At 38.4% G+C, this 12,038-nt stretch overlaps 1 protein-coding gene and 1 pseudogene across 1 annotated transcript in view; both read right to left on the reverse strand.

The window, feature by feature from the left end:
• The window catches only part of FBXL13 (F-box and leucine rich repeat protein 13), a 275,894-nt gene that overhangs the window by 249,936 nt on the left and 13,920 nt on the right, over positions 1-12,038 (reverse strand). Inside the window, exons 2-3 of the mRNA XM_045827260.1 lie at positions 5,375-5,478; positions 4,824-4,914 (exon numbers count right to left, since the gene is read on the reverse strand). Coding sequence (XP_045683216.1) covers positions 4,824-4,914; positions 5,375-5,478 — 195 coding nt within the window. The remainder of the gene's footprint in view (positions 1-4,823; positions 4,915-5,374; positions 5,479-12,038) is intronic.
• Positions 8,833-10,086, reverse strand: LOC123811881 (annotated as a pseudogene).

The raw sequence follows: 12,038 nt of genomic DNA on the forward strand, positions 1-12,038 counted from the left end.
CATCATCAACTTCATATTATAATTTTGGGATTTTAGCATATTGTAATAATTTTTCTTCTGGTGGGCAATTCCCTTTTTTGCTCAGTTAACCCTTGAAACAAGAAATTATATCTTCAGTTGTCTTTAGATATCTCACCATATTTTAAAACATCATGACTTTATTCATGAGCTTCATTAATATCCCATACACTATCATTTTAAAATAATGCTCGCAAAGGGTATAAGGTGTGTTATAAACTGAATGTTTGTGTCCCCCAAAATTCACAGGTTGAAATCTAATCCTCAATGTGATATATTTGGAGGTGAGGACTTTGGGATGTGATTAGGATATGAATGGCCTTAGAACCCCTATAAAAGAGGCCTGAGAGCTCCCTCACCCCTCCTGCCACCTGAGGTTATAGCAAGAAAATGGCAGTTTATGAACCAGGAAGCAGCCTCTCACCAGACACCAAATTTTCCAGTGCCTTGATCCTGGACCTCCAAGCCTCCAGAACCCTGGGAAATAAATTTCTGTTGTTCATAATCACCCATTGTACAGTATTTTTAATATAGCGCCCTGAACAGACTTAGACAGGGTTTAGAAATATGTGTTAAAAACATAGTCTAATTTAAATCCCTCCCAAGTCTGAACTTTTATTTTTCATAAGCTATAATAGTTACTAGTAATACATAATAACAACAGTAAAAAGAAACCACATCTTTAATTCAGAAGTGAACAGTATCTGTAACTTACAACGATTTAATATTTCATGATGAGTTTCTAATTTTTTGACCCTCTTCAAATTATTTAAGAAGACTTGACTGCCCAACGGGCTTCTGTGAATGGACAGAAACACTCACTGCTATTTATATTTTAGTGCTCTATTTAATTAACAGGTTTAAATAAATATGATTTTAAAAACTGATTTTTCTTAAACATGTGAGTGTTTATTACAAACTTTATTGAATAAATTTCCTGAAGCAATTTAAAATAAATTGAAAACATAAATATGTTGTTTAGAACTCTCAAATGTCATATATAGGAGATAAACATACATAAATGCCATATCATTAACTATTATTACTTACTTTACATTTAAACTTATCCTAAAATAAACAGCACGAATCTAGTTCATATCTTCATTATTTACACACTTCATCATTTGTATTCCTTCCAGGCTCCAGTAAAACTTATTCCTTCTCAGGAAATAATAACCTACCCAATCTCAAAAGAAAAGGAATGATTTTGCAAATAAGCACGGGTATTGCATGTGGTTATCAAGCAACTGATTCTCATGTGGGGCACAGGACCAGTCTGACTCTCCCAAATGATGAAAACACCTGCTCCTGGAGTCCTAAGTTTCCTTTTCACAGTTAAACATTGTTTGTTACATGAGAAAGACCTTTTAAGTCCATATCTTTCATTTAGATTTTAGGATTTTGTTACACCATGCTCCCTGTGATGACATTATTTTAAAGTCACATAAGAGAGTGATTTCTTGGACATACTGAGTGAGAAAAGCAAGGAAGGAGGCTATATATAGTCTGCTACTTCTGTGTAAGAAGTCGTAGGGGAGGAGAATGCGGTATATTTACTAGTATTTTTCAAAAAGAAACAATGAAAGGAAATAAACTAAAAACTACTAAAATTGGTTATCTAGAGGAAGGGAGGGGTTAGGGAGGGGACAGAGGCAAAAATGCAAGCAATATTTCTCAGGATACTCCTCATTTTATTGTTTTGATTTTGCTGCCATGTAATGTTATTCATAATTGAAAGGGGGGAAAGGTGACCATCAATACAAAAGAAAGAATTAATTTAGGTAACAAAAAATGTATTATTTTTTACTGAAAATATCTGATAGGAAATATACTAATTTGCAATCTTAAAGGCAAAAAGAATTGCATGATTTTCTTGACCTGCATTTGGTAGTTTGATAGTTAGTGGTCTTAAGGTTTTGTTATTCTGAAACCATCATTTGTGCACTCTGGGATAAAACTAAATAAGCAATTATGCTAATGTCTATAGGTATCAAGATTCATTAAAACTGGGTCAGACTCCTGATGTGATGCACCAGGAAGAATGTAATATCACCTATGCAGTATTCTTGTTACCAAGAGAAAAAAAGGAAAAAAACAAAAAAGAACTTAAATACTAAGTTTATAGGTCTAACTACAATTTGCAGGAAATAAACAGAACAAACGAAATGACACCAGAGGAAACAACAAGAATGTGAGACATTTTACATAACAGATGATCTGTTTTCTTCAATAAATAAGTGACATGGAAAAAATAAGAAATAAAAACTATTGTAGATCATAAGAGACATTAAATACATAACAGCCAAGCCAATATGTGGACCCTGCATGGACTTCAGCTTAGAGCCATAAGTAAAAAGTCATTTTTGAGACAATTTGGGAAACCTGAATATGGAGTCAATATAGAATTTATTTACCTGAATATAATCAGCAGTAGGTTATATTCAGGAATTATTGCCAATTCCATTATGTAGACAATGGCACTATGGTACATTCTCTAAAAGCCTCACTTCCTGTAACAGATACACACTGAATTGTTGACTGATAAAATAACACAACTCCTGTGATTTGCTTTCTAAAACTCCAGCAAAAAAGGGAAGGGGAAACAATTAACAAGACTGGCAAAATGTTGATTATTGTTGAAGCTATGTGGCATTCTCTCTACTTGTGTTTTATTTATGTTTAAATTTTTCCATAATAAAAAGATTTTTTAATGTTATAGATGCCTTTTCTCCTTGTAATTACTAGGCTCATCTGGATATTTCATTTCCTAAGAAATGAGAATCAAGTCTGTGAAGTTAGTTTCCTCCTTACAGTGGTTGATTCTTTCATCTTGGAACACAGTTAAACCATATATCTACTGCTATGAAAACATTTCCTATTTTTTCTGTAACTGTTTGACTTAGTTTCCTGTAGTAAATCTTCTCTGTTTACATTAGTAGAAACAAATACACATTTATAAATAGGCACATTCAGGCTGCCCTCACTGTGTACCGCACAGTGTGTAGGACAGTGTGGTGTGAGACCATAAAAATGGATGGATGCTCAAACCATGCAAAGTGATATTAATAATCAACATGAAAAATTAAAATTGTGGCCTTTAAAATGTTTTTTAAAACATTAAAAACTCTCTTACTGGCAGTTATTACCATATAAAAGTGAAAAATTTAAGAAGGAAAGCTAAAATATTATAAACATTACAAATTAGTGTTTTATTTCTTTGTTTAAAAAACCCAACTTTTCAATTTTCACTGAGGGTGAAGGAGAAATGAATTAATCTACATCCAACCTAGGTTAAGCCTTCTAACTAGGCATCCAAGGCACCTGGAGATTTATACTTTGCAAAGTCATATCTGTTACAGTTTCTATTTTTTTTAACTTATGATATGAAGTAGGTTTCCTAAGCCTTGGTGAATTGTCATATTCCTTGCTAAGTCAGGATCAGTTTCCAACATTTTATTCTTTGCACTATCCACATCATGAAATAGCTCTGAGATTTCCTCTTTAACAAAACTTTATGTTGGAGTAGCTATGTCGTCTGCTGGAATTCTGGGAATTTTTAAAAATTATCTATAGGCTTTTACCTAGACACTGGACACAATCTAATTGCATTTTATAATATTGCTTTCAAAATACTGACAATGAGGTTTACCCCTCTAGATCAGTAGTTTTTAACAACTTCAGTATCTTATAAACAATGGTTTCCAAGTTTTTTTCAAGTGATATTATACTCAAAGCATGCTATTCTAGCATGTAGGAGGTGAAGATGGGAGACATAGAATCCCATCTCCTAGGCTCCCCCTCAACTCCTGAGGTCAAACATCTCCAGGAACTTGGTTTACAGATATCTACACTCCACAGTAGAGTGAAAGTCTGTGCTTGATAAACTTATTAAGACACCACACAACATGATGCAGACCAACAAGGATCAGACATGTGTGTTCTTCCCAGTGTATCAGGGCCTCAGAATCATCCCAGGTTTGGCAGAAATAGTCTATCCCTCTAGTTTTGTCTCTCTGCTGCAGACCACTGGTTAGGATCCAGTGTTACTGTCCACCCATCCTTCTAAAGGATGTTTCAGATTGTTCCTGGCTCTTGGTACCCACTTTGACTGTGGCTTTGATTCCACTTATCAATGCCCAACTTCACCAGTAACTCCCCAGCCCTGCCTGTGCTGAGACACCAGACTGGATTCTGGAGGTATCACACACAGTCCCACACACATCTGATTTGTGTCAGTATTTCTCTTCCCACATGACTTTTGCTATTTTAGCTTCTCTTAGATACACAGTCTTTGTTCTAAAAGCATCTTTACAGGATCAAAACCAGCTATTGGAGCTGGTCATTCCTTTCATTAACAATTGGGTTTGCTTTTAACTTAGATCTCATTAATGTTTTGGCCATATTTTTATGAGCATAATTCCTAGGCAGATGGCAGAGAGAATGAAAGGGGGAGGAATACAGAAGGAAGTAGACTAGAATGAAAATAAAATATCCTTCATGTTATTTTGTTATTATAAAGATGCAAGAAAGGAGGGGAAGGAGGAAGAGGTAAAAGGGAAGTTTAATATAAAAATTTATCAGAAAGAGGAAGAATAAATTCCTGTCTCAGTGCTTCTTGGGAATTTGGTGGGATTACAATGAATGTGTGTGTCTTAGTGTGTTGGTGATGTCCTATCACTTTTGGGAATGCCCCCAATTGCAAAGTCAGTCTAATCTCATACTGCTCATAATATCTGAATTCTATTTGAGAATCTACATCAAAACTTAAAAATAATATTTTAGAATGCTTGGTCACTAATCCTTACCAGCTGATCATCCAGTCCAAAAAGTTGTTCCAAGTAAGTTTCAGATAATCTCCGAATTTTGGGTTTCATTGCCGGATCAATGCACATATCCCTTTAATAAAATCATAAAACACAGTCAAAATTAATTTCAATTTATAGTAGTTAGTTCCATAATTAAATCAGCAGTTCTTTGGGTGGAGTGTAAGGGAGGGGAAGGAAGACACATATCCTCTTGGGAAAAAGCATGTCAGAATCACCAGGAGGACTTTTTCAAACTACCCCCATCAAGATTTTGCTGTGCTCCTCAAGAAGGCATGCCTCCTTTTCCTCATCTCCAACTAGAAATAAACTGCCCCAGAGCATGTAGTATTGATGAACACACTATAAAAATTTCTCAAGTTGAGAACCAATGGGCAAATTTTTCCCATCAAAGTCTTATAGACTTAAAAGCATATGGAGGGATTCTTTAAGAATCTTGAGATTGGAAGCATTCATTAGCAAGACCTTTTTTGATACTCTATACCATAAGCATCTTACCTTCAAAATATCTCCCAAATCAAAACAATGCTCACCATAGAAGACTTTCAAGGCCATTTTTCATTATAGTGATGATCATTTCCTCTAAATACCTCAGTGGATCCTGAGGACATGTAACAAGCAGACCGCACAACAGAACCTGAGGAAAGGAAGAGGAATCAGTGTTTCTAGATCTGCACGTTCTCCCTGAGCAACAGGCAGACCTCTCTCATTATTACAAAGTCAAATAATATGACGATTCACATATACATGCTTTATAATATCTCTCTATATTTATTCAGTGTAAAATAGTGCTAAAGTCTAACCCAATGCAGTTTGCCTTTACTCCTTTTTTTAAAAATCCATCACAAATGACACAATAAAGAGTCCCTGCCCAGTGTTTTGCATTAAATGAGTATTTTACAGTCAAATTGAAGATATAATTGTGATTCTTCAGATCAGTAGTTTCTACCCTTTTTAATTATGAGGAACTCCTTTTAAAGTCAAAAATACTTTGGACTCAACCATAAAAGTGATTAAGAAAATCCACCATCAACCTACTGTGGGGTCTGGTCAAGATGGCACAGTAAGTAAATGTGTTACTCCAAACCTCCCACAACCACATCAAAATTATAACTAAACTACAAAACAGTCATCATTCAGAACTGCATGAAATCTAGCTGAAGAAGCCACATGGAGACTAGTAGGAGCATAACCAGCTGGTCCTACACCAAGGTGGGGCAATTAAAAATCAAAGGGGTATCTTGACTGCAGAGGTTCCCCCTGAGGAGCGAAGGGTCCCAGCCCCACACCAGGGCCCCCAGCCCAGGGTTCCAGTGATGGGAAGAGAAGTCCCCATAATTTCTGGCTGTGAAAGCCAGTCAGGATTATGTCTGGGTGTGTCATGGTTTCTGGAATCCCAAGCTTTCCTCTTAAAGGTCCCATATGTAAAGCACAGCATAGGGAATATAGTCAATAATATTGTAATAACTATATATGGTGTCAGATGGGTACTAGATTTATTGGGATAATCACTTCATAAATTATATAAATGTCTTATCACAGGGTTGTACATCTGAAACTAATATAATATTGTATGTCAACTGTAATTTAAAATTAAAAAATTTTTTTAAATCCACTGTGGATTCAAGAAGTCTTTTTGAAATATATTTGTATTTTACCATTCACAGCACCTACAGAGTAGATATTTGGAAGATTGTAGCATGGTTCCCCTAGGTGGGAAACAAACACCTTACTGGATCTAAGAAAATGGTTAAAGCACATTATGAAACTCAGAAAACTGCTGGCGTCTTATTTTCCTACTGCGGATCTCTCCAAAGAAGAAACTTTGGTGAGACATACAGAATTATCTCATATATTTCTCCATTTGAGACAGAGAAAAAGCTTTATAGCACACACCTCACAGAAACCACCTGGAATCCCTCCCAGACATTTCTCTTCCCCTTTCAGTTCACTATCTCCTGTGGGGTGGGGGTGAGGAGCTTTCTTTGGCCTTCCTTCACATACAGCCTCTTCTTTCTGGCTTTCACATATAGCCTCTCCCACTCATCAACAAAGCAATTCCACCCCTTGAGTTGTGCACAGCTCTTCCCACCTCCATGGGCCAAGTGTCAGCAGATCCTGAGGCTCTCAGCAGTTCTCGTAGTATTCCTCCAAAAAGAAAAGGATAACTTGTCCTGATTAAACCCTGTGCAACACATTTCCTGCTTTGCAATAGCTCCATGTTCCCCTTAGTGTGCATCCTGCAGGCTGAAAACCAAGCCCTTAAGACTGACAAAATGGTTAGACCTAGAAGTCTCTCTCTCTCCAACTCTGCCTCCTGACCTAGCCCCATCACCACTCCACTCACAGTGAGCACTTGGCCATCTGCAGACTGACTTCCTTCTCCCACAAACCTAGAAAATGTACTTGCACAGGAAATCAGAGGTTCTTACCAAGGATGCAAGCTGGATTTCCATAGTCTTCTGTTACCAAAGGGCTGAAGTCTTCTGTTACATGGAGGCCAGGCGTCAGACAGCTCCCTGAATAGCTCTGATAAAAGGTCATCTGCTCTCATACACTTGTGTGCCTGGGTCCCCAGAGTACTGAGTTTCTGTACTCCCTACTTGGTGTCCTTTCCTACATCTGTTCTGGCACCTTGAGGAAGGACATCTGCATCAGAATCACCTAAGGAGTGATTTGGTCTCTGAGGTGGGGCCTAGGAACTATATTTTGATTATATTCAGGGTTATTCCTACCTACACATTCTCCAAAGTCTGAAAACGTGTACCTTCATGGAATTTACCTTTAATGTGAATTTTTAAGGAAGTTGGCATCTGATTAATGATTATGAGAAATTGCTTATTTCTTTATATTTCCAAGCTCCACAGATCAGAAAACATTATTTCCTGAAAAGCTATCTGGCTGAAGTCAATTCAGGTTGAAAGGAATGCTAATAAAAGCATATGGAACTAGCATAGTTCAAATGTTCACTTTTTGCATAAGAAATCTCACTGTTCATACCTTCACACTAGGCAAAATAAAATAGCCTGAGGTTTTATATACTATTGTGTGACCTGTACATAGTTCACACAATAAGAAAGCATACTTAGTGAATTAATAGATTTTTTCCCACTTATTGAAAACAAAAATTACAAAACCATTAGCTTAGTCTTCAAAAGCAGAGGTGAAATATGCAAACATTCCCAAAAGATAAATGTCTGACTCTCAAAAACATTAATCAGGGCTTTATTATTGCTTACTTTCTTAGTAAAAACTTACACAATCAAGGACAAGAAAAAGGCCATGATTTAATTATCCAGACTGACTTTATCAAGCTTGTAAAATCACAAAACAGTTGTGCAATCCTCAACTTTCTTTTGGCTCTGCCTCCCTAATCTCAGTCCCTAATATTTTTCAAATATTCTGAAAGATGTCTGGGTACTGATGACCAAAGTGAGTTAATCCAAGACAGTTATTTCTATACTTTTCTACTGCTACCCACCTTTCATGGAGCAAGATAATACAGTGGGTAAATTCTACTGGGTTTATTTTTTTTCCAGTTTCAATGAATACTTTTATTATTTATTTAATATCTCCAACTTCATCTCCCTCCCTCCCTACAACTGGAATTTTATGTAGTTTTCATGCAGAGTAGCAAAACAATGACAATGTTAATCAGAGCAAGCTACTACAAGAAGAGAATTAAGCTAACAGGTTAACAGGCAAAATATAAATACATGCACTCTAGAATGCACAGTGGTTTAGCCACTAGGAAATGCACATGGGATCCTGAAGAATGTAGTCAAATCCAGGGTGCAGTAAAGGTGAGCTGCTGTGCTGCTGCTGTGCAACTATGTTAAGTGTCCCTAGGCTGCATCTCTTGGCCACTAGCTGAATCTTTTGGTGGGGTGGGGGGTGTGGCGGGGAGACCTTAGCTAATACCAAGTAGAGATGTAGAAAGTACTAAGTAGAGGTAGAGGATGTGCACAGGAACCAAAAGGCAGGAAAAGTACTAAACATTGCTGAGAGCATCCACTCCAGGAAGGACTTCACCTTCTAGGAGCTCCAAACTGGCACCACCTCCAGTGCTGACATGGCTGACTTTGTCCTCCATGTTTCATTTGGCACAGCAAGTGCCAATGTCTCCACCACCTATGATGGTGATGCAATCTCTGGAAATAGCTTTTACCACCTCATCCATGAGGGCTTTGGTCCCTCGGGCAAAAGGTTCCCATTCAAATACGCCCACAGCTCTGTTCCATATAATCTGCTTGGCCCCAGTGACAGCCTTGTTGTGCTTCATGCTGTTCTCAGGCCCACAGTGCAAGCTCATCCAGCCAGCAGGTATGCCAGAGGCCACAGTGGCTTGGCCAGTCTTCACATTCTCATTAAACTTGTCAGCAGTGACAAAGTCAACCAGCAAGGTAATCTTCACACAATTCTTCTCAACTTTGGACATCAGATCTTTGACGATCTTGGTTCCCTCTTCATCAAACAGAGAAGTGCCAATCTCCATGTTGTTGAGTGCCTTAAGGAAGGTAAAAGTCTTTCCACCACCAACAATCATCTCATTGACTTTGTCCAACATGTTACTGATCAGCTGGATCTTGTCTGCAGCTTTAGCTCCACCCAGGATGACCAGGAAGGGTCACTCTGTGCTTTCCAGGGCCTTGCCAAAGTAGTTCAGCTCCATCTTCATTAAAAATCTTCCACCTTTCTGTGGCAGATTGATTCCCACCATAGAGATGTGGGCTCGGTAAGAAGTGCCAAATGCACCATTGACATAGACATCTCCTAGGTTGGAAAGTGAGGCTCAGAAAGCTTCTATTTTAGCTGGCTTGGCTTGAACCTTGTTCCCAGAAGCATCTTTTCCCTTCCCTTCTTCCTCCACATGAAAGCAAAGGTTCTCCAGCAGGAAGACAGACCCAGCAGCTGGGTCAGTACAAGCTTTCTCCACTTCCAGATCTAAGCAGTCCTTTAAGAAGAAGACATTCTTGCCCAGCAGGGATTTAAGCTCTACAGCAACTGGTTCCAAGGAGAACTTGTCAGGCATGAGGACACCATCAGGCTGACTCAGGTGGTTCATGAGAACAACTGACTTGGCTCCATTGTCCAAAAAGAATTTGATGCCTAGGATGACAATCTTGATTCTCTGGTTGGCTGTTATCTGATTGTTCTTCATAGGAACACTGAAGTCCACTCTCATGATGAGCCACTTCCCCTTCATATCCAGCGTGTCCAAAGTCAGCTTGTTAGAAAGTGACATTTTGGCAATACAGCAGCAGTGAGAGGCTGAGGGATCACACGGCGAGCGATACAGCAGTGAGTGTGCACTGGGGAATGTGTGTGCTCCGCTGGGTTTAAATCCTGGATGTGTAACCTTCTAATATGTAACCTCTGACAAGTTACTTCTCTGTTCCTCTAGTTCCTTAACTATACATGAGATAATAAAGGTACATATTCCATATGAGTATAATGAAAATTAAATGAATTAATATACATAAAGTACTTTGAACATTGTCTAGCACAAAATAAGTACTCAATAGATAATAATGCTAGCAAACAATCATCCCTATTTTTAACCATTCCATTGCTAATTATCACTGCCATTAGAGGGGGAAACTAGTACAAAGAGAAAAGAAATTCAGAAACATTCCTTTGCTTTATTCAAAGGCCAGGGTAATGACAGAGAGAGACTGACTTTGTACCAAATCTAAAGGATGAGATTAGGACAAATGCATTTGGGGGGAAATGGTGGTGAGAGAGAACTTGATAGAACAATAGTTTAAATATAAACAGAGAGATAGTAACTCTGTATTAGAACTATGGGTAGATACAGGACATTTAGGGGAGCAACTCTTGTTCATCTTTTTAGATATTCAAATAAACACAGTGAAATATGCTAAGGGCCTAAGTGGCAATAGAGAAAAGAATTGCTCTGTGATTGTAGAGATAACAGTGATTACTGAATGTTTGTGGGCCCTTAGCAAGTAGGAAACTTCCATGTAGAAGAGTAAAGGCTTGGGGACAAACTGAACAAACTAAACTAACAAGGAAAATGAGGACACTCATAAAGGGAGAGAAGGATGCCAACTAGCAGGGGTGGGGAGGATCAGTGGAGCCAGTGGCTGGTGATCTCACATTGGCATCATGTGGATAAATCAGGGTTTTATCCACAACTGGGAAGAGCAAAACAGACCACACAACCCAGGATTCTAGCACAGGGAAAGAAAGTCTCAAAACCTCTGGTTGTGAAAACTTACGGGGGTTGCAGTGGCATGAGAAACTCTCAGCCTCACAGGAGAGTTTGTTGGAGAGACCTATGGGATCCTAGAACATACATAAACCCACCCACCAAAGAATTGGCATCAGAAGGGCCCAATTTGCTTGTGGCTCACAAGGAAAGTGACTAAAAGCAGGGTGTGAGCCATGCAAGCAGCATTGTTCCCTCTCTGACCCCTCACCCTACATACAGCACCACAATGCAGCAATGTGGATTGTCCCACCCTGGCAAATACCTAATGCTCAGCCCCTCATAACGTAACAGGTGCACCAAGACAAAGAAATATGAATATGGCCCAAATGAAAGAACAGATCAAAATTCCAGAAAAAGAACTAAGCAATGAGGAGATAGCCAACCTGTCAGATGCAGAGTTCAAAATACTGGCAATCAGGATGCTCACAGAAATGGTTGACTGCAGACACAAAATAGAGAGAGAAGTGAAGGCTATGCAAAGTGAAATAAAGAAAAGCATACAGGGAACCAACAGTGAAGGGAAGAAAACTGATTGATTCTAGTCAAATTATTGACTAGAATCAATAATTTGGAACAGAAGGAAGAAATAAACGTTCAGCTAGAACAGAGTCAAAAAACAAGAATTCAAAAACATGAGGAGAGGCTTAGAAACCTCTGGGACAGCTTTAAACATTCCAACATCCAAATCATAGGGGTGCCAGAAGGAGAAGAGGAACAGCAAGAAACTCAAAACTTATGTGAAAAAGTAATTGAAGGAGATCTTCCCCAACCTGGCAAAGAAATAGACTTCAAGGAATTCCAGGAAGCTCAGTCCCAAAGAAATTGGACCTAAGGAGGAACACACCAAGACACATCATAATTAAATTAGCCAAGATTAAAGATAAGGAGAGAACCTTAAAAGCAGCAAGAGAAAAGGAGACACTTACCTACACAGGACTTCCCATAAGACTCTCAGCTGATTT

This window comes from Phyllostomus hastatus, unplaced genomic scaffold (genome assembly GCF_019186645.2).
Source record: "Phyllostomus hastatus isolate PE091 unplaced genomic scaffold, TTU_PhHast_1.1 phas_scaffold_78, whole genome shotgun sequence".
NCBI lineage: Eukaryota > Metazoa > Chordata > Mammalia > Chiroptera > Phyllostomidae > Phyllostomus > Phyllostomus hastatus.